We start from the raw sequence: 24079 nt of genomic DNA, 5'->3' as shown, positions 1-24079 counted from the left end.
TGTCTGAGGAACGGACTGAAGCGTTTGCTTCTAAAATGCTAAGTGCAGCAGAAAGAAATTATAGCACTATCGAGAGGGAAGCACTAGCTTGTTCATTGGCGGCAGAAAAATTCAAAATGTATATTTGGGGTTTACGGTTTGAATTATTTACTCATCACAAGCCCTTGATATATATGTGAGTGGCAGTTGCTCTAACAAGGCCTCTTCAAGACTAATTAGATTGTTGTCTAGATTACAAGAATTCAATTTGATATAAATATCTGCCCGTGGGTAAAAATGTCAGAGAGGACTGTCTCTCACGTTTACCTGTGAAAGATGATGGAAGTCATGAGAAGTACATGGATGAAGATGAATTTTTGATGATGATAAATGATGCTACAGAACAGTTTAGAATAACAGACAAGGAATGGGATGATACTTGTACCAATGATAAATGTCTGAACAGCGTTAAAAAGTACTTAATGGATGGGTGGCCATGTGATAGAAGTCTAAGTATGGAAATGAGATGTTTTGCTCAGGTGGCATCTGAGTTATTTCTGGTCAATGACATCATTGTGAGACAGGACATCTTTGTGCAGTCTGTAGGATTGCATAGCAAACTAATTGCTCTTGCTCATGAAGGACATCTAGGGATTACTGCTACTGTCAAAAGGATTAAACAGAGTTACCGGTGGCCTTGAATTGATGGTCAGTTTAGGAAATTTGTAGAGAAGTATGCAGAATGTTTGTGTTCTGGCATACCAAAAGCTGCTTGGGAGAAAATTGAGCTGGATTTCTCTGCTCCGTTCAACATATTAGGTTATGATATAAAAAAAAATCTCATTGCAGCTATTGACTACTTTCCAAATGGTTGTACTTTGCATTTATCAAAGTAGCTGACTCTCATAATGTGAAATATTTGGAAAAGTTGTTTTTTATGGAATGTATCACTAAGGAGATTGTAACGGTTAATGGCATGCACTTCATCTCTGTGGAGATGGCCACATTTCTCAGAAAACAGGACATCAATCATATCAACGTGGCATTGTATAGACCCTCTTCCAATGGTCTTGTTGAAAGAGCTAATCGCATGTTGAAAGAGGGAATGCAGACAGCAATGGCTAACAAACTCAATATAGCCAATTATTTAGAAGATAAAGTGTGGAGTTACAATACAACCCCAGACAGTGCCACAGGTATTGCTCCATTTGTTCTTTTAAGTGGAAGAAGGCCTATATCTGCTTTGATTCCTGCATGGTTGGATGATACATTGGGACAAACCAATGGAGTATTAGATCTGGAGAAGGTGCATGAACTTGTAAGAGAAAGACAAGGAGCCTGTAAAAGAAATGTTGGTATACATAAACATGTGATGGATATGACTGTGGTGCCTGGAAATGTGGTTTTTCTTAAAAAGCCAATGAGAGAGGTGAAAGGACATGCTACATTTTCTAAACCTTCCAAAGTACTGAAAGTGTCCAAAATGGTTGTTTTGCTGGAAGACAAAGGGTGGTGGAATAAAAATGCACTTGTAAAATTGAGCAAAGAACAGGCAAGCATTTTAAGAAATAGAAACATTTGAGGGCGTGAGAGTGGGAAAAATGACACAGGAAATGAAGATTTGATTCCTCTTGGAGAACTGTTAAACTCATCTAATGTAGAACATGCGACAACATCTAAAGTTGTTTCTCTTGCCATGAGCGGTAGTCGGGGTGTGATAGTTTAATTACTACCAGACCTTTCATGCACACTACGGGATAGAGTAATACTGAATGTGGAGAGGGAAGGGGTTTACTCAAAAGTGATAAGGTTGGAATAGCTCCTATCAGGTTCAGAGATTATGTGACTTTTTTATCTGTTTTTGACAATGTATATTTAGAGTGTGAGTTATGTACTTTACTTGTAGTTTTTATAAAAAGGGGGATAGCGTGGTATGGGTATTTTGTTATGGTTGTATTCTCTTTTGTTACTGTGTATGCTTTTCTACATGCATCATTCTTTTACGGAATTTACCTGTCACGTATGGGGATTCTAGAGTGTGAGCATGTAAGCAGACCCTGGATGTGCTGCTGTGCAGGGAAGCGGTCATGGGTCCTTTAACAGAATAAGTCTTCCTTTATGAAGATATCCATTTGCGCCCAGATCTCTTATTTCTACATTGGATGCTACACAGTGCATGACATAACGTGTTATATGTGTTAATGTATGTTCTGGAGACGAGTGCAGCAGGTCTACCACCTTTAGATCTTTGTTCTTTAGAGTTACAAACAATTGTTCTTAAGTTACAATTCACAATGTCACTATTTAGCTTCTGAGTTCAAGTGGAATAAGAAAAAGTGTTGCCATCTTTCAATCTCCAATTCACAATTTAGGTAAAAATTGACCGGTACGTCTTCACTACCATAGCAGTTTAACCAATCTACAGATTGAAATCTTTTCAATGTATGAGGTAAGTGTCAGTAATACTCAGTATATTTAGATACTTCTATACAGGGAAAGGGGGCACCGGTATACTTTACATTCAGCTCTAGAGTATGTGGCTGCCAGGCTCATCACAGAGGTTGAAGGTGGCATGCTGCCAAACAATAAAAATACTTCAAAATGTGTGAGTACTAGACCCTAGATATTTCAGTAGTGGAACCGACTGAAAAAGCAGGGAACTTTTGCATTCAACCACTTAGTTATATCATGAGAGAAAATAAATCATTTTAAATCTAGAGGTGGCAGGAGTCATTAAATATCCTGAAAGGTAGATTTTTGGCTTGTTCCTGAAAAGAATAAGTTCGAATGCTTAGTGCAGCAGGACCGAGGAGAGATTTAGATTGTCACATTGCATACCGCATCAGGGCACACAAGTAATGGTGGCAGAGCTTGGCAACTGAAGCAGAGATGTGTGTGTGTATGGGGGCTGCATGAACAGCCGAGTGCTGACTCCACCACTAACATTTCTGAACAATATATGGGGGGGTGGGGAGGGGGCACAATTATGTCACTGCACTACCACCCAGCAAATCTTATCTGTTATTAGATGAGGGACCGACGGTATCCAGGCTTTTTGGGTGTTGAACTGTAATTAACACCTATCATATTTAAGTTAAACTTGGAGGGACTTGTTTTTAATGAGGCAGTAACTGCCCTTTTCCAAGGTACTTCCAAAACACTGGTGATAACCTGGCACTCTCTGCCATGCTATTCGCTGTGCTGCTGATTGAAATCAAGTGTGTGGCTTCTATCTGAGTCTCAGAGCCCTCTAGATAACGTGGAAGTTGGCACAAGTAAGCAAATAAGGATCCCACTTCTCAAACAAAATATGTTGTCCCTCTACTTTCTAAAATTCCCAACACTTTAAAACGTCCTCCCTAATTGCATGCAAAACAATAGGAAAACACATTATTGCCAAATGTTGGCACACATGGCCATGTAGGTGAATGCCAGGTTTGGTTCACCCACACCTCTCCTACTTCCCCTGCAGAGCATATGGTGTGCGACACTTGGCCCACCGTCCTCATTTTTTCTAGAGGTTCTTCTTAAAGGGCTGTGTTGAGTTTAAGTGGTCTCACACCATGAATTGTGACTTCTTTTACAGTTTGGTTTCCCTTTAAATTCTGGCACTTGTACTTTTACTCCCCCTCCCTTAATAAGTGCAAACATATAAGTACCAAAGAGCAAAGTCAAATAGAAGCAAACTACTACCATGGGATGTTTGAGATCTTTAAGCATGTCACAGCGTTAAAACCGAGCATCCCACTGCTATGTTCGCTCTCACTACCATAAATGCCCAGGTGTTCCTTCAAATAATTTCCCAGTAAGGCAGAAAAACAAGTCTATGACACTGCATCACACTGAATTCCTCTCCGCTGCGCCCACAGGAGGAAGCCCAGACGTGGGTCCCGTGCTCACTACGCCACTGGATTCAAGCTAGCCTGGCTGATGAAAGGTGATGTCCAGAAACTGGCCCCATGATGCTCGTTTCCGGTCTAGGGAAGACCTGGCTTGGCAGTTCGGGCTGGACTGTTCCCACAAGGCACAGGGTCAAGACTGATTTGCATATGGCTGGGTCCAAGCTGGGGTGGTGTGGTGAGCAAAAGAATGATGGATTTAACCCAGATCCTTGTGACTGGGGGTGAATGTTTGCATTGTCCAGCATTCCATCCATCAATTGTTTCTTTTGCATAGGAGGAAGCCTCAGTACCTCATTGGATTCTGAAAGGCAAGACATATTGAGTTACTGTCTTTGCTACTCCTAGCTATCAAAGGTGTTACTACTCTATTGCTATAAGACTATATTTTTCTAGATGAGTTCTATTTAATAAATTAGTGTTGTTGTGTAAGTTATTGAGCAAGTGCGAGTTCTTGCAGCTGTGTGTTCATGTAGAAGGTGAATGCATTTCCACTTGTTGGGGTGCTACTGTGTTGTGAACAGTCATCACGTGGATGGATGCTTGTGGCTCTGGTTGCATGCACGGATCATGTGTACTCTCATTGGTTTGAGGATAAATTCTTTTCATACATGTACATGGAAGGTGTGCACACAGCTATGTAGGAGTCCCATTGCAGTGGTTGTTAGAAGGCAGAACATGTACACGTGTGGTGTGTACTTCGCTGTGAGTGTGTCTGTTGCTATGGCTGTGAATAATCAGTATTTGTGTGTGTGGTGGATGCACCCCCCACTGAGTCAATGTACCCATTGCAAAGAATCAGTATATATGTGCGTGTGTGTGTGTCCATGGTACATGGGTCGCTGCCCTATGTGGTTGCTTCGGAGTTGACTGTATTGCCATGAATATGTGAGCATATGGAGGCGTCGCCATGCGGATTGATTCCGTAACTTCTTGTTAGTTGAGGTGGATTAACAGGTACCAGGTAATTTCTAGTTGGAAGATTGTCGCTTCAGGTTCTTGCTTTGTGTACTATGAATTTTATTATCATGTGTTAATACTATTGCTTAATTTCTCCTTCTAGCTTCATTCACATGTGTTTGGCACCACTAGGACAGTGTGCTTTAAAAGCTCTTCGAATTCCCTTAGCAAACTTGGCAAACTGCAGCAGAAACTCAATCAAAAAGTGATGATAGCATAAATGGGGACATTTCTTTTTATCTCCATTCCAAATGTAAAATTTGAGTAACATATAAATGACAGTATCTTAGCGTATTTTATATTCTCATCTGCTGTGAACGCACCTAAAAACACTACGTTTTTTTGGACATAATCATGTTATTATTGGTTGAAGTGAAATGATAAAAGCTTAATAAATCACTTCATGAGCTTTTGATAATACATTTTTATTTGTGTACTGCATTCTCGTACAAAGACATAAAGGTCAGGGGTGTGACCTGTGCTTCTCAGATACACCACATACACCTGGCACTAAAGGTGCAGCAGTAAATAGGCGTTACCATGGCACTGTGTGAATGTTGTTCCTACGTGTCCTTACAGTGTGATTTTACACGAATACGTGGTGTACTTCCACATCAAAGAACTGAATGGCGCACCCTTTCTCTTTGCAAGAGTAGAGATAAGAAATTATGCCAGGAAAACCACAAAAATGTGACGCACAGATGTTTGCAGACTTTTGGACTAGATCCAGTAATACTGAAGAATTTTTACCAAAAACAAGTTCAAAGAAAGGGCTAACCTGCTAATCTAATCTGAAAGTACTGCAGGCTTCCAGCCAGCGGATGTCTTGATGAATCCTCAATTGCATGGTATTGGATCTGGCCCTTTTTGCAAGGCTATCCTCTAACTCTTGGCCTTCCTCTCATTTTATTTTACCTGCTTTTTGAGGTTTTAGGACTTTGGGCACTTTACCATTGCTAACCATTGCTAAAACGCATATGCTCCATGCCTAAAAGGTATTGGTGACTGGTTTATGCATGATTGACATATCTGATTTACTAGTAAGTCCCTAGTAAAGTGCACCAGGTGTGCACAGGGCCTGTAAATCAAATGCTACTAATGGACCTGCAGCACTGATTGTGCCACCCACATGAGTAGCCCTGCAAACACATCTCAGACCTGCCACTGCATTGTCTGTGTGTGCAGTTTGAAACTGCCATTTCGACCTGGCAGGTGCCCCCTCTTGTCAGGCCCAAACCTTACCTTTTACTGCATGTAAGTCACCGCTAAGGTAGGCCCAAGGCAGCCCAACAGGCAGGATGCAGTGTGTATAAAAGGTAGGACGTGTACTGGTGTGTTTTACATGTCCTAATAGTGAAATACTGCTAAATCTATTTTTCACTACTGCAAGGACAATCTCTCCCATAGGCTAACCTGGGGATAGCCTTGAAATATATTTTAAGTGTAATTTCTCATTGGGTGCCGATAGAGAGATACCCACACAGCCTGAAATTACTCTAATTCATAAAGCTGACAATCACAAGTCTCATCCTTACCCTAGAGCCTCACTCCCTCTTATGATGCAATTGGTATTTTGTTAGTGGTTGCTCTTCCTCACTAGAGTGTCAGACCTCATTTCCCTGCTCCTTAAGATGCCCACCCAAGGCTGGCCTCAATAGAGGACCCCAGGCAGACTCTGCACATCCTATACCAGACTTCCGTCCACCCAGTCTCAGGACAGGAACCCTAGCAGCCATATTAACGCATCAAGCCCGGACAGGGTAGCTGTCGCTAAAGCACTTCTTGACTCGGTCAATGTAAATCCCCCTGGCCCATGCCCCATACCCCACCGGTGTCAATTCCTAGCTCTCACAGATGTATTAAGCGACTTCCTCAAGATTCTTCAGCCCTTGCCAGACACAAAAGCTTTCATAGGAGTTTGAACATCCTGTTAGATTTGGCGACCATATTGGACTTGGCTTACATTTAAAAAAAAAAATCAGGCCCGGTGCTACCTTTATTTAGCTTTAACCTGCAAACAAGGGCAGACATGACATCAGAGCTTACCAGTAATTGCGTGAGAGACAGTTACTCTCGGATTCGACAACAGCCACAATAACTTCTCCTGAAACCGATTTTCTTGCTCTTCCTGACCTGGAAAGGGAGCAAGAAAATGATACTGTTTTAACAAATAAATAATCACAGTATGAATCAGAATTATTGTACGTTAAATAATGCTACATTTAATTTGACCTTTTTATGTCATTTGCGATACAGTGGGACACAAAATGTTTGCTCAGCATTTACCCTTTCATACGTGTGTACACCATTAGAATGCTAGAGCAACAGAAACTTCAATCTGGCAATAGTTCAACCAAATGGAATTTGTTATTTATTTTATTGTCATCAGACAATGAACTAGAACAAGAAATCACACTACTGGCACCCAGTGAGCCCAGTATCTCCAAGAACCAGTAATTACCCTGCTGAACAGTAGAGGGTGACATTTTTCAGAAAAGTGCAAAATACATGGCACCTGCTTTTTCGCTGGCACTTCATTTCACCTGGTCAGTCCCTCCCAGACTGGAAAAGCAGCCTGAGAGAGTTACTTGAAAGAAAACCACTCCAAACAGGTTCAGAGGGTTGAGAGTGAGATAGTGAATTCACAACCTCTCTTTAAACAAGCATTTTCAATGCAATAGGTCTCGCATTTCTTAGAGTTAGAACTATTGACGTTGTAAATGATAATATGTTTCACGTCTGAGTTTAGTGTAGTGGATATATGTAATGTATAGTGGATGTACATTGTTTGTACTGTGTGGTAGGTTGAATAGATGTTAACTTGCACTGAAGTGTAATACGTTTTAAGTGTCAGATGTAAATTAAGTTTTCGGATACAAAAATACATTTAAGAAGACCTCACTTTACGGGTCTAGCTATTATATTTGAACTATTCTGTGATCTGTGGTTATTGGATAGGGTACTGGGTGTAACATGTTACTCTATATCTCAATTACTTAGTTTAGAATTGCTTCCCAAACAATGCCAGTTTAAATGTCATGCCTTAGGTCCCTGTTACAACAGAGGTCTGAACACACTATAATTGAGAGATATATGTGTATTTAGTCAAATGTCAGCATTTGCATTGAGCTGGAGATAATATAATGTGAAGACATTAGGAAAGTCACAGAAAAGAGCAATGTTTGTGATTGGAAAATATCAAAAGTAATCAGTTTCTCTCCGGACGAGCAACAGCAGCAAATACAGCACAAGGTGAGGACAGCAAATCTATAAAATACCTGGAGCTGACACTGTCCCTTACACATCCAGAGTGGGTATGTTGTATTTGTGTGGGCACACGCAGCTGTGTGTGTGTGAAGGACGTGGTACCGAACGTCAAACGACGCCAGAGTTTAAAAATACATTCTATATCGCAAAACATTGAAACAAACACAAGGGGTGAATAATATTGTTTGAGCTCCTACCTCTACTTCTGGCACGTCTCTTGCTGACAGGGCAGTGGTGGTGCAGTTCGGAACGATCAAGAATCTGAACTTAAGACACAGGAGTGTCCATCTGTGCCATAAGCCCAATGCGAGAAGACAGATCTGATATCTGAATGCTCGAAATAGGGTAAAAACGTGTTTCTATCACTAACCTCTTCTCAAGTCCTTTGTCATGTAATTAAAGAAATGACGTAAAGTTTGTAATCCCGTTTTTGAAACACTGGGGAGACATTTACCGTTCATGATTTCACTGTACAAATATCATCCAATACGCAGCCGTCCAACTAAAACCTGTAATAGAAATGGTTTTAGGCCTGCCCTGGCCCGCCGCTTGTACATTGTGGCAGCGCCTGCAGAAACGCAATAGCTAGTGAGCCGCTTTGCATCCTGGGGATTATAATTTTCACTCGAAGCTCCTGTATAACGTGTTGTTGCTTGTGAACCACAAGTCACACAATTCTCTGGGAAGGCACTTTAGAGACTAGATGGGAGGAATAGAAACCGAACTGGTCATGTGACCTATTCATCCACCTCCATAGTTCCTTTGGCTCTCCAGTCTGTCGTCGCTGCTCTGTTTCATTTGCTGTGGAGATCCTTGTCTGGTACCGGGATGTGAGAGAAGACTCCTGGAGAAGCCTTATGTCTGTGCATAAATTAAACAAGGGTCAAAGAATCATTTGGTTTCCCACTGAACCATTTCTCTGGAAGGCTAAACACTTGGAGAAATATGGAATGCCTTCAGCAGTCAACGATGCCCAAGCAAACCAGTGGTGCGTGCGCACCACAGAGGAGCGGGGGCTAGGGAGCGCGGCAGCAAATGCGCGCTGCTGCGATTGCTAGTCACCGACGGGAATGAGCAGAGCAAAGGCGGGGCACGCGCCCGCCTTTGCCCAATTGCGTGCTGGCTTTAAAAAAAGTACGCGAAAGCCAATAGAGCCGCGGAAAGCAAAACCACACGCACGAGCATGTGAGCAGCTTTCAGAACACCATACAAAGGGCTCTCGCTGCGCGTGCAATGCTGTGCACAGCAACACAAGCACGAGCCCTAAAAATATGTTTAAACGTGGGACCCAAACCAAATAATTTTCTTCCAGCCCCAATTTCTTTATGACCAAGCAAGGAAGCGTCCCCAGGGTTGGTGTTTAACTGACAGCTGTCTCCCATAGGTGAGGGGACAGCGCCTGAAAAGTCTACTGGAGGAGCTGAGGGTATGCCTAGTGCCTGGTGTATGCCTGTTGAGAAAGGGAATGAGCCTGCCTGCCCTTGGAGGAGGAGGAACTGTGAAAGAAGAGAATGCTATTGTGTTCCCCTTGTGTGGAGCACCCAGAAAAAGCAGACACTACCAGGGAGCGAAGTCAGGAGTGACCTGAATTTTGAGGGGGTCCTCTGGTCTCTCGGTGCGGTCCCTACCTCAGATAAGTCCCAAAGATTGTTTACGCCATGCAAGGACATGTGCTTTCCACTAGGGCTGTGACTCTGAGTGGCTGCTACTGCACTGTGCTCCTGTTGGCATGCAAGGCCTCAACTGCACTATGTCGGCCTAGTAGACTGTATCTGCACATCGCAGGTATGAACCACACTGGTCCAGCGGCCCGTACCTGCACGTGGTCACTAAGAATCTGGCTTGCTGAAGAAGTGGCTCAGGCTGGCGAGACCACGCCAGGACCCTCAGACCTGAACTGCACCCACCCAGCGACATAGACATCAGGGAGTGGCTAGTACAAGCACAGGTGCCCCATCACATTGCCTTACTTACCTGTGAAGACCGGCACACAGGCATTTCCAAGCTTCCCCCTAGGACCAGAGCACAAGCTGAGACCTGCTCAAAGGAAGACGAGTGCATGGACTCGAGACATTCTACCCAAAGTAAACTAAGGGCAAGTTTGAGGGACTGAATTGCACTTCTAAATCCTATGGGGTAGCTGTGATAATCTGCAACTGTGACTAATTTGTGCCTCTGCCACTAGATATTGGGGACTACAGAATCTGGATGTCGCCTAGAAGACGAGACTATTGGGACGGTTTAGTGCCAAATGAAGAATGCAACCAGGTATTTAACCACAGAATCTTGAGAATATTTGGATTGTGCAGTATTAAGTTCTCTTGTGTAATTAAATAATGTTCGTGTACTAAAGCAGAAAACAAGAGCTGGGCTGGACATAGAAGTTATTTTCTGTAGGATGATAAAGTCCTGAGCTCTTGCTTCTCACACTCCCTCGGAAGGCTTGGACTGCTCCCCCTCGCCATAATGAAAGTCTAGTGCAGAAAGGGTTGTACTTTAGCCCAGTTTGCAGGGCCATGGTAGGACGGACCAAGGACAACAGTGGCAAATTATCTCAACTGGCATGGTTGGGCAGAGTTAGGGCTGGCGCTAGGCATAGGCAGTGTGGGCAGCTGCCCAGGGACCGGAGCCAGCTCACACTCATGGGGGTCTCGCAGCACTGTGCCACGTTTCCAAGGACCTCAGTGTTATGAGGCACAGGGGACAGGTGTAGCCCCTCCCCTAGGCTTCCCAACCATGGTTAAGCGCTGCGAGGCCCAAAAGACAGCCCTCCCTCCCCTGTGCCTCCCAGCCGTTAAGAGAAAGGGCTTCAGCCCATTGCCAGGTGCTTTGGCTGGGCTGCTGGCTGATATTCCAGTTCCATTGAGCAACTTTTAGTGGCATCCCTCAAGACATTTCAGCTCAACAAGTTTTGATTTTTTTGTTCTTTATCACCTTCCCTTCTTGGACTTTCTATCTGGGCCTAATCGCTGTATCTGCAAGTTAACACTGATTCTTAAAAGGGTACTTAAAGTCCCCTTGTTAGTGCTTCTTGCCCCCTCATGAATGAAATGCAGGGCTATCCTACAGAGATCACACTCAAAACAAAGAATGACGTCACATCACAATGGGCACTGCTCACCATAGATAAAGGGAAAAGGAGTATAGCAGAGCATAAGCAGGTGAGTTGATAATAAAATGGGTAAAACAAATGGTAGAAGGTGCGAGGATGGCGGAGAGCGGACAGGTGATTGTAAAGTAGGGAAGATAGATAGGCAGAATTGGCATGGAAAAGTAAGTGGCTGGAGGAAAGGGAGGTTGGGAAGAGAAAGAGATGGATGAAACAGGCAGAATCAGTGCGAGAAGGGAAGAGCCTGGAAGAGAGCAGTAGCGTAACAAGCATTTCATGGGCCCCGGGGAAAGGAAAGAAAATGGCTCCTTTGCTGTTGGGGTGTAAAATACAGCAATTATCAGGGCTCAGGGGGGCTTTAGGGCTCTGGGCCCTGGTGCCACTGCACCTACTGCACCAAATGGTAGCTACGTCCCTAGAAGAGAGATGAGATGAAGGGCATAGCGTGCAAAAGAGAGGGATGTAAGAGGGGCAGAATCTGCTCAAATAGGAATGAGGATTTGGGAGTGCAGAAGGGGTAGTGGATATAAAGGAGGAGAACAGGTGAAGTGATGTAAAAGGTTGGGGGGGTAGTGGTGAAGACCAGCACATGGTGGGGAGAAGTGGATGTTATAGGGTGAGAACCTGCAAGAGGATGGTACAGTGAGGAGAGATGAAATATGAAGAGAAGAGCATGCAGGGGAGAGGTGTATATTTGAGGGACAGAACGAACAAGGAGGGTAGAGATGAAACTTGAAGACTAGAACATGATGGTTGGAGGTGATGTAAAAGGGGCAGAACAAGCAAAACATGTTGATGCAGGAGGGAAAGATAAAAGCTGGAAGATAGAGCATAGATTGGAGAGGCAGAGTCATAAGAACGTAAGTGGCGGGAGAGGAAATGGTGAGAGGTACAGTATGATGCAAGAGGACAGGACTACCAAGCACATGTAAGATGCTGTGGGAGAGGCACAAGGGATGGATGGATGGATAGATAGATAGATAGATAGATAGATAGATAGATAGATCGATCTAGGAGGGGCAGACCCAACAAGAGAAGGTTAGAGGGTGGAAAGAGATGAGAGGTGAAGTGTACAGCAGACAGGAGAGAGAGGTGGATGTAAGAGTACCAGAATCAGAGAGAAAGGTAAGCGCTGTACTTCATTTGAGCAGGTGGCTGTCAATGGGAGCTGTCAGGATTAATTTTTCTGCGTCAAGCAGTTACTGAAACCAAAAGAAGGAAAAATGCTCACAGAAAAGAAGGAGAAAGAGAAAGGCAGAAACACGGTCACCAGGGGAGAAAGCAAGAACCTCGAAGAGTGAGATAGAATGGTTGGCGGTTTCTAGCAGTGGATTAAAGATGCTTGAGGTAGATTCAGGACTAGGCAGGCTTGGTGTTTGGCATGCTGATATTTAATGATGCTGACCATGGGTTTCGGAGCAGCGCTTTGGGCACTGGCACTCAGTGAAAAGAGGTAAGAGGCTGGAGGGTGAAAGGGGAGAAGTGGGTGTGAAGGGGAGAGGTGGGTGTGAAGGGGATACACCAAGTACAAATGTTAAGAGGCGGGGGAAGAGATGAGAGGTGAAGGGCAGTACACGGATGGGAGCTGTAGAAGTAAGAGGGGCAGAATCAGTGAGAATGGTAAAATGAGGTGAGATGAGGTGAACTGTAGAGGATGGAGGAGAAAGTTGGATATCCGAGGGATAATACCAGTAAGAGAAGAGACAAAGATTTGAGAGAGGGGAGAGATGGATGTAAGAGGGGTAGAGTGCACAAGAAAAGGTAAGAGTTTGGTGGAGAGAAGAGGATGGTGAAGAAGAAGAGCAGAGTATGGTGGGGGAGGTGGGTGTAAGAGGGGTAGAATCAACAAGATAAGATGCTTCAGGAGGATGGCAAGGGAGAGGTGGATGTAAATGGGGTAGAACTAGTGACCGAAGTTATGAGACTTGGAAGGATGAGAGGTGAAAGGTAGTGTATGGAAAAGAGAAGTGAATTTAAGAGAGGCAGAACCAGCCAGACAACATAAGCAGCAAGGCCTGGGAAAATTGCTGCTTTTCAGCAACATAGTTACAACTGGCCTCATGAGGGAGATGAGGTAAAGAAGGGTGAGCGCACAAGGAGAGGGGGGGGCTGAGGAGTGGGGGGCATTCCAGAGAGCACATCAAAGCACATGGAATGAACTGCTAATCATTGAGCCTATATGAGTAGGTGTCCAGAAGGCTCACGGAGACAGATGTTGCATTGGAAAGTTGGAGGGCCAAAAGTGTTTGGTTAGGAAGCTTGGTGCATGACTAGACTGACTTGCGGATAACCGAAGGGGTCTTGCAAGAGTCTTGTATTCAGTTATCACTTTAAGCAAAATCCAGGGGCAATTTGGTTATTACATCTTAGGCTAAATAGGGGTTGAGCAGCTTGGTTCTGTACCCATTGCATTTTGGCAAGTGTCTTCCCTTTTTTTAAATTGGAAATCTCTGGGATTTTGGTAGCTTTATTTCGCAAGTCAGACACCACCATCCCCAACCTATAGATATTCTACCTTGCTGGTTTTCCGGTTGTTTTGTTGCATTAATTTACTACTTGCCTGCTTAGGGACTGGTACAGTATAACTTTGGGAGTTTTTTCTTTGCTAATGGCCAATTGTAGTCTCTTTTCAGCCATTTCTTCTTTATATCTTAAAGTTAGCTCAGCTCTTTGCATCTCTTAAACATGGAGTTTGAGAGTAAATGATGTATCTATGTGTTCAGTGTGTTGCTGTGGTCTTGCATTTGGTGCTTTTTTTCTGCCAAATATCTCAACGCCCACTTGTGTAAGACATCTGTGCCATTTGCAGTTCACCCACGTCATCTAGCACTTATCTCTTAGTGTGTTAAGCCCCCTCGTCTGCTGAAAACCAAAAATGCCTTATCCATCAATCTCATTGGCATGAAGGGAAGTTTGGAGTGTCACTTGAAGATTTGCTGCTTAGCTCTAAAACAATATATCTTGGAATATTAACCATCCACTAAACTGGAAACAATCAGTGAACATTGCAGCAATGATATTAGTTTTGGAGAGAAATATGCTTAGCTTTTCCTCCTGGTTCGATCATTTTAATGTACTTCACTTAATAGAGCTTTACATTATTTGTAATTGTTTTGTTAGGATTATTATTTATATTTCAGCCTTTTATTGTTATCCACACAAGGTAAGTAGCTTCTTGCAAAGTTGCTTCAGAGATGCCAGATAATTATTGTCAATTGATGTTACTTCCTGTGATGTCACTTGCTGTGAGTTTACACTTTATGTGAACTATAGAGGCTCCTCATGTTCCTATTCTGCCCAGGGCCCAAAACGTCCTAGGACCAGCCCTGGGCACAGTAGCCCCTGTCAGTCTTGTAGCCCCCCAAGCGAGGCCTCCTCTTCTCAATACCATCACAATGGCAGTCATTCAGTGCAAGATTATAAACGGTCTTCAGTCTATTTTTCTTTTCTAGTAGACAGAAGGCAAACCGTTTTAATGTTGCATTCAGGACTCCGCTTGGAAGCCAGGCCTTTCAGCATTGCCAGAGCTTGTACCCTTCCCGACCTCAGGCAGAGAACCATGGGAGCAGGGTTAGACAAGCATTTACAATGCAATGGTTTTGCCTCTGTTAAAGTTAGAGCTATTGGCATTGCTCTTGACATTATTTTTATTTATGTTTTTTTTTAACATAAATAAATGGCATTGTCATTTACAATAGCAGGGCACAGGGAAGGGGGGGCGAGGAGAGACTAAGGAGAGCTGCGGGCTCAGGGAAGGGGGGGGCGAGGAGAGACGAAGGAGAGCTGCGGGCTCAGGGAAGGGGGGGCGAGGAGAGACGAAGGAGAGCCGCGGGCTCAGGGAAGGGGGTGGCGAGGAGAGACGAAGGAGAGCTGCGGGCTGTTGTAATGCTTGCATGGATGAGTTGGTGGATGCATGGATGGGTGCATGCATGGATGGGTGTATGGATGGGTGTATGGATAGATGCATGGATGGGTGGTAGGATAGATGCATATATACAGCCAATCCCTCAACAATTTATGCAATCCACCAACCCATACAACCAACAACCCATCCATGCATCCACCCATACATCCATGCATCATGCATACATCCATCCATCATGCATCCATCCACCCACTGGGTCCCACTACGACCCCTCTAAATATAACTAATTTTTTCTGTATATAGAGATGACTGTATTCACTAGTATATGCAGTAGACCGTTCTACTCTAACATTCCTATGTGACTCTTGCAGTACATCTATTCATATCCCTTCCATATGTATATAGAAATATAACGAGAATCAACAGTCTCTTCTTTGTGTGACTACATCTAGTACATTTCAATTGTTTTCCTGTTGGTATCTTTTACTTAACGCATCTAAATCAAAGTCCTTAGGTTTGGCAACTGGTTCTTATGTAAAGCGCTCTGACACCTTCGGGTAAAGTTCACGCTACATAAAATCACATTAAATAAAACTTTACCCCACAATTCCAACCATCCATTTGTGCCTAGGCTTACATTTGTGCCTAGGCTTACATTTTACGGCCTCGAAGCACACAGAGAAGGGACAGTTTACTAAGTCGAGGCTTTGTAGGGTGCATGGCAGGGGACAGTTTTAGGCGGCAAGGGAGGGTAGGGAGCAGAGTCAGAGTACTTCACGGAGGTAGGGGGCAGTTTTTTATGGTTCAGGGCAGGGGGCTTCGGTACTTTTTGGAGCCTGGCCTTATTTTAAAGGGCTCAGTTCAGGTGGAGGAACGGCACAAAACACCAGGCAGACAGAGGGCAGAAGGACACAAAAACGAGGGGAAACAATTATAACTGAGGGCAGATTGGCACAAAAAAACTAGGCAGACAGAGGGAAGAAGGACACAAAAACGAGGGGAAACAATTATAACTGAGGGCAGATTGGCACAAAAAACTTGGCAGACAGAGGGAAGAAGGACACAAAAACGAGGGGGGGATGATTCTAACGGAGGGCAGAACGGCACAAATTACGAGGCAGACAGAGGGCAGAAGGACACAAAAACGAGGGGGGGTGATTGTAACAGAGGGCAGAACGGCACAAAACACGAAAAAGTGCAAGCGATACCTTTACAATAGCACTTCACCAAATACCACCTAGTCGTCACACAAATCCACATAAGGGGGAAAAAAAACTCATTGCAATACCTGAAGTAAAGCACCTGTTGAAGGTCATAGATTGATTATAAAAATTATATATTCTTGGTGCTCAAAAACGCTGGTGCCCATCACCCGCAACCACAAATTAAAACCTTTTGCCAGAAAAATCTCTTGGCGAGTCTCCATTGATAATACTGAACATGTAATGCCTTTAGCAGCAGTGCTTGCACCACCTTGTAATACTGTCATAAACATGCCAAGTCACTCATTCGCTCAAAAAAAAAAAAGGGCGCAGATGAGAATGCGTCAGAGCAATACCAATAAATGCAGTATCCACGAAGCAGGTGGTCTTTTTATGCAATACATTTTTAAATTGTCTGAGAAGAAGCAGGAGTGTGTGCTATATAAGCCGAAGAACAAATGTTGTTGTTTCCCCCTGTGAGTATGTTGTGCATTGCTGGCTCTGCAATGAAAATACAAGCAGCTGCTGGTGATGGCAGAGGTCTCCAGTCTGCCCTTTCCGAAAGAACTTGAGGCTTCCTTGCATCCACAGTCCTTAATTATGCGTGGGAAGAAAATGCAAATGGAGATGGCCTCCAGCAAGGAGGGGTAATGTGTGCGCCCCAAAATCAGCAAGAAAGGGTGAGAATTTGGCAATGAACAATAAATGAAATGGGCACAATTCATTAAAAAGAAAATAACAGGAACAGTCGGGGATCGAACCCCGTGCCGTTTGATTGCATGACCAGATAACCAACCATGTGAGCCGTCCTAGACTTAAAGATGAAGCAGCCACACTTTCCAGAAGTAGGGTTATAAAGGGGCTGCAAAGTGCACTAACAGTAGTTAACTGTGAAGTCCTTCTGTATGCGTTGATAGAAAATGTATGTGGAGGCTCCTGATGTGAGCAGGCTGGTATTGTTAATTACAACAGAAGTGAATTCCTGCTCAGAGAATCGCTCAGAGGATGGTCCCGCTCGTCAGAGTGTGGTAAGTTAATGATGAGGTACCCAGGCAGAGCGGCGCCCTCGAGTAGGATGTGAGCTGGTGGGTATGGTAGTAGGAGCACGCGTATGGCTCTGTGTATTACGCGGGACCCAAACGGCCTCCAGTAGAGGGCTAAACTGTGTGCAGCCCTAATATCATCACGAAAGGGTACAAATTTTACAACGAAAAATCAATAAAACAGAGAAAATTAGTTAAAAAGAAAATAACTGGAACAATCGGGGATCGAACCTGGCACCTGCTGATTGTATGCTCAGATAACCAACCGTGTGAGCCACCTTCCCCATTAACAGTATTACGGAGAGCGGGAGGGGGGGGGAGGGGGGAACTGGCACCGGGAGAGGCTGCAGAGCAGCACCGCCAACACCCAGAGATGCAGGCCGGGCCACGGGATTGCCAGCAGCCGCCGCTGCCCCCAGGACAGAACCACATCGCTGCCGGCGGCTGAGATCCCCGGGGCTCCTGTACTCCCGAGCCTCCTGCACGCACAGGTCCTCCCACAGGACACGGCAGAGTGAGCTCCGCTCCGAGGGGAGCCGACCCTCGCTGCCCCTCCGAGAGGTCCAAAGGGAGAACTCTCCGACCACCTCCAAGACGAACGGAACCACGCCCAGGGAAAAAAACGCTGGAACGCCCCCGAATCTGGTCCGGCCTTGATGGACAGATCCGGCTCCCAATGGCTAGCCTCCATTTATGGAGCTAGCCAATGGGAGCCGGGGGTGGGTCATCGATCCCACATAGAACTCATAAGGTTTTTTAGCGCATGCGCACTACGTGTGCACTTGCAGGCAAAACCTAAAAAAGTCAGTCACAAAAGATTTTTAGGAATTAGCCTGTTTTTCGGATGGACTCAAGTCCCTCTGCCTGTAAATAATAGCGTGGACTCTCTACCGACTGACCAGCACAGTGAGTGAAAACAACATTTGAAAGGTCTTTGTACCTCAGCAGAGCCTGCTTGGTGGAGGGCTGTCAGTGACTAGCAGACTTTTGTTTCACATACGAAGAGCTTCCTCTTTTGTGGTTCCCATTAGCAGGCAGATATCGGGAACCCGAAGCACGCTTCTGAGAAAAAACATTAGGTAATCACGAGAGGCGCAAAGGCAACAACCAGTAAACAACAATTTTAGGAACTTACTTTCAGGGGGCCTGCATGGAAAGATACAAGGCCGGATCGCACAGCATTGTTGAATTGGCTATATTGTATGTCCTTAGTAGTAATTACGTAGTAGTTGCTCCCAATACCTTCTACCACCGTATTATGAAAACACGATTCTGGAGGTTGTAATGTGTGACAAGAACGTCTGTACATATTTGCGGTGTGATATTTTGTTGTGGTTGTGTTCAGTTATTTTTATGCTTCTGTGTTTTTGTGCTGCATTATTGAAATGTAATGTTGTGTTGTATTGGAGTAGTCATGATAAAGATTTTACTTTCAGTGGGTTTCTCTGGTAATACATCTTTTAAATTTTTTTTAATTCATGTAATATATTTAAATTAATTAATTATTGAATTTCAACTTAAGTTAATATTGCTGTAGCATTTGTTTTATTTTGCTTGACATTCCAATTAAATATACACAATTATTGTACATTAATATTTAGCTTAAAAATATTTCTAACGTTTTTTAAACTTTAGTGAACTTTTAAACTTTTCACTGTACCTTAACAAAGGTAGAGCTCTGCTTATCTAAGCTATTTTTTGATGATTCAAGCCAGTGACCAGAGATAACCACAGAGCTTCCCCACCTACGTACTAAGTTTGTGAAGTAGATGAGAATTATCTCTGATCCGGAAGCAAAAGCTCCAGAATGAGGGCACTTTGAGCTGAAAGGGCTTGTAATTCAACCCTGAAAGCACTTGCACATTAGGTCATGATTGTAAATGTTAATTGGATGTAATAGGTAAGAGGTTGCCAGAGGTGGACCCCTCATAGGTACATGATGTTTATGGGTATGATACTAGTAAGATGGAATAGAAGATGAAGGGATATGTGTATTACTAGGGCTGGAGATCTCTTCTGATCACAGGCTTAGTCATCTTCACTTCTGTTTGCCCCAAGATTTTGCACTGAAGCAAAGCATCTTCAGCCTGTCTTTGTGGCCAGAGCTACCAGTCTACCTCCAATTGTCTTGTAGCTATAGTATGTTTCTGCAACATTAAAAGAGGAAGTGTTACAGCATCCAGTGTAAGAGGGATGGATGTGCGGTAGTGATCGTGTGGCATGGTCAGGGTGGCCCAAGCCTGGCAGCCATGGGCATGTGGCTGGCAGCCACTAAGAGCACACAAACATCTCCAGTCCTCCCTATTTTGATTGGTTTTTTTTGAGGAGCAGGAGCTCAGATGCAATACACCACTGGAATTTCAGCAACGGCTGTGCTTCAAACGTGTGCTACTTATTGCCATTTGCAAATTGATACAAATTTGACTGATCTGTTAAACTTTAAAAATTCTGGTGGTCTCAGTTAAATTTATCTTTTAGGACTAATTCATATTCTACATTTGCATATCGTACTTTAAGTCTTCGATTAGAATGATTTGCGTACCTTCAAGTAAGTAGTCAGTAAGACTAACACTACATTGTTTGTGGTAATATCCTGTCTATCCAGTTACTATAAATTAACTGTGCAGATTTATTGGTGATCCAAATGGTATATTCAAGAGACACTAGTTTGCCTCAAAAGATAATCTATTAGGGTCAGTACTTTACATAAGCTTGCCACCTGCTGTGCTCTGTACACCTACTTGTGTCAGGTTTTCTGTGCATTCAGGGCTGTCAACAGAGCGCATAGTGTTCAACTGATCAATGTATCATATTAGAGTTGAGCCCCAATATCTCTCCAAATATGTATTAAACATCCCAGTAATATCAGGTTCCACATGTTATTCCCCATTAAGGGACTCATACTTGTGATGGCAGGTAAATTAGGTGGTAACAGCAACTAGTAAACATAACACTGGTCACAGCATTACCACACCAATTTTACCAGGTGAATCATAAGGAGTCCATAAAAGGTGTTTGATACTTTCATTACTTCAGGCATTGTGTCATTAAAAGAACAGAATAACTACTTGTATTTTTATTTTTATATTGAACAATTTTGACATAACTCACCATCACAAAATCAAGAATAAGCGGCATCATAATTACATATTTCCAAACATCAACATCATATGTCAGGTCACATTTACAATATTAGAGAATTCAAGGGGTTTCCAGAGTTTCAGTATCTGTCTGGGGAGTAGGTGGAGTGCAGATATCCCTCTATATTGATTCCATGTCCCCCATACCTTTCTCCAATTACCAGGGCACCCTCTTGCATCATAGACTGACTTCTCCCTAAACATGCACCAGTCTAAGTATTCTGTCCATTTGCTCAGTTTGGGAGGTTGACTCGCTCCCCACTGGTGTGCTATATTCCTTTTTGCAATCATGTATGCCAGAGTTGTCCATTGTGTAGTGTATTTATTGAGATCTGTCGGCTCCCAAACATTAAGGATACACCTTCAATCCTCGGCAGTATGTCTATATGAAGGACTTCCCGTAGTGTTCGGTGTACGGCCTGCCAGTATGATTGTATGTGTTGGCAATTCCACTGGATATGTATAAATGTCCCTGTTTCCCCGCACCCTCTCCTGCACTCTTCATTCTCTGCTTTCCCCATTTGCACCAAGCCAGGCCCTGTAATGTAGATCCTATGCAATATTTTGAGCTTCACCAACCTCAGTCTGGCCTGGATGGCAACCTCCCGCGGGGAAGAAACTGCTTCCTGCCAGCCCTCTTCGTCTAGCTCCAAGCCATCTCTGACCCATTTCTCCTTTAAGCATTGCAGCGGATATTCCATGTTATTAATCAGTTTTATTTATAAATAAGTGAAATGGCCCTCTCCGGGAGATGGCCATCAAGTATTCTGTCCTCTAGGGGGGAGGCTTCTGGAAGTGTGGTGTTACCGGATACCTGGGTGAGCAAGGCGTGTCGTACTTGAAGATATCGATAATATTTAGTGTCTGCCAAGCTGTATTGCTGATTAAGAGAGGGGAAAGGGATAACCGTCCCCTCCCCCCAGATATCTTTAATTTGCGAAATTCTGATTAGGTCCCATTTGTCGAAATCCTCTTTTTTCCACAGGCTCCTCAGTCTCTCGGAGCTCCATAGTGGAGTGGCCAGCGTGAATCTGCCGTCCCATCCCAGTTGTTTGTTGGCCGCATGCCATACATGGATTGAGTGTGCAGTTGGTACAGTGAGAGGGAATCTGCGGGTTTTGGCATATAATGCTTTATTGTAATCTTCCCCTGGGAGCAACCACCTGTCCATGGCGTATCCGGGATCGTCCGGACAACCATAAACTCCATTGTTAACTGCAGCAAGGTGGGGTGCCCAATAATACTTCCTAATATCTGGAAGACTGATGCCCTATTGTACCAATTGAGCGTCAACCTAGATAACGCAATTCGGGGCCTGCCGTCCCAAAGGAGTTCTCTTTGAAAGTCTTCTATTTCTTTAAAATAGGACGCAGGGACTGGGTCCATTCCATTCTGGAGAGCGTATAAAAAGCAGGGCAGAGCCATCATTTTGAAAAGGGCCGCCTTGCCCAATAAGGAAAGAGGGAGAGATTTCCAATGTCGGCTATTCAGCCGCCGTATAGGTGGTTCCAGACAGTTCCTCGGTAGAGTGGGTGATTCTCCCTAGAGGACAAAGACTATTGACTTTAACCAGTTTAGGGTAAAGCCAGGGTATTTCCCAAATATTGCGAGAATTTCAAAGAGACCGATCAATGAGGCTCTTGGGGAAGTCATATAAAGGAGAATGTCGTCTGCGTATACCAAGATCTTGCCCTCCCAGCCTTGGGCCCATCGCATTCCGCAAATTACTCGATCCTGCCGAACCCAAGCCGCCAGGGGTTCCAGTGCTAATGCAAAGAGGAGCGGAGATAAAGGGCATCCCTGGCCTGTGCCCCGGCTCAGCTGGGAATCTGGAGACTTACAGTTATTCACTACCACCCGGGCCATGGGATTGGAGTACAACAGACCGATCCAGCTCACAAAAGCAGGACCAAACCATAATTTGCTCAACACTGCAAAGAGAAATGGCCATTCAACTCTGTCAAATGCCATGGTAGCATCTAGTGATACCAACATGTATGGTTGATACTCTGCCCAGCACCCCGTGCAGGCGGCGCAAATTGAGGGCCGTATTACGGTGTGGCATGAAACCCGACTGGTCAGGGTGGAGTAATGTGTTAATGACTTTAATCAGACGTGTTGCCAGCAGCTTTGCGAGGACCTTAGGCTCTACATTTAGTAGCGAGATAGGCCTATAGGACGCACAGTCAGATTTGGATTTGCCTTCTTTATGTATGACTACTATGTTTGCGACCAGCTGATCATACGGCAGTATACCTTTATCTCTGCTTTCCACAAACAAGGAGCGGAGATAGGAGGCGATCTTGTCCGGCCAAAGTTTGTACAGTTCAATGGGGATGCCGGTAGGACCTAACGCCTTTCCTGAATTGGTCCCCCTTATCGCCTGTGCTTCTTCGTCGTCTGTTAGCAGGGATTCTAGATAAACTTTATTTTCGTCTGAGAGGGTGGGAAGCCTAATGTCCTTGAGCATCTCTCTGTTTTCGTCCTCTGTGAATCTACCTGTAGTGTGGTACACTGCCCGATAATGTTCCCCGAATGCGTCAGCTATTGCCTGTGTGTCTGTTACGGGGGTGGGGCCTTCGCCAGGCAATTCCGGTACCAGGCGAGATGCCCAGTCCTGTCTGTCCAACCATGCTATTAGCCTTCCCGCCTAATCACCATGTTCACAGATTCTGTTCTGGACCTCTCTGCCCTGTGCCCTGGCCCTATCCTCTGCTATGCTTTTAAATTCGTCTTGCTTTAACTTCAGGAGATGGAGTCTTTCGGGCGTCACTGCCTGGGCTACTTCCTCTTCTGCTTTTAACACTTCTTTCTCCGCCTGCATGAGATATGCCTGTATTTCCCTCTTTTGCCCGGCTATCAGGGAAAGGATCTCACCCCGGACGACCATTTTGTAAGCCTCCCATATCGTCTGAGCTGAATCGACCGTACTCATGTTTTTTTAAAAATAACTGTCCGTAGCTCGGACAATGCTCCTCCGGGTGTCCGGGTCCTTCAGATACCATGAGTTAATGGGGGCAACGCTCCCGGCATTCAACTGTCTCGGTACCACTCTCATCCAGACCAGGGAGTGATCCGAAATGCCTGAGCACCGAGACAGCCCTCATCGCCGCCACAGATGACTTCAGACGCCAACTAGACAACGGCGAAACATCAGCCCTCATCCTCCTGGACCTGTCAGCCGCCTTCGACACGGTCTGCCATCGCACTCTAAACACGCCTCCTAGAAGCCGGAATCCAAGAGAAGGCCCTTGACTGGACCACGTCCTTCCTCACCGGCAGAACCCAGAGCGTCCGCCTCCCACCCTTCCGATCCGAAGCCACCGACATCATCTGCGGCGTCCCCCAGCGCTCATCCCTCAGCCCGACGCTGTTCAACGTCTACGTGGCCCCACTCGCACTAGTGACCCGCCATCACAAGCTCAACATCATCTCCTACACCAAGGACCCACTCACCGCCAAAACCAACCTCCACGAGGGAATGAAGGCCGTCGCCGACTGGATGAGGAGCAGCCGTCTGAAGCTGAACTTGGACAAGACGGAGGTCCTCATCCTCGGATCCAGACCCTCAGCCTGGGACGACTCTTGGTGGCCGACCACACTGGGAACAGCACC

General features: G+C 44.8%; 1 protein-coding gene across 2 annotated transcripts in view; it reads right to left on the bottom strand.

The window, feature by feature from the left end:
• COA1 (cytochrome c oxidase assembly factor 1) overlaps positions 1-24079 on the bottom strand; it is a 337235-nt gene that overhangs the window by 189754 nt on the left and 123402 nt on the right. For both annotated transcript variants that reach the window (XM_078688191.1, XM_078688190.1), the window contains one exon: positions 6885-6971. In XM_078688191.1, coding sequence (XP_078544317.1) covers positions 6885-6971 — 87 coding nt within the window. The remainder of the gene's footprint in view (positions 1-6884; positions 6972-24079) is intronic.

This window comes from Lissotriton helveticus, chromosome 4_1, assembly GCF_964261635.1.
Source record: "Lissotriton helveticus chromosome 4_1, aLisHel1.1, whole genome shotgun sequence".
Classification (NCBI taxonomy): Eukaryota; Metazoa; Chordata; class Amphibia; order Caudata; family Salamandridae; genus Lissotriton; species Lissotriton helveticus.
This window is presented reverse-complemented; position numbering and strand designations above follow the sequence as displayed.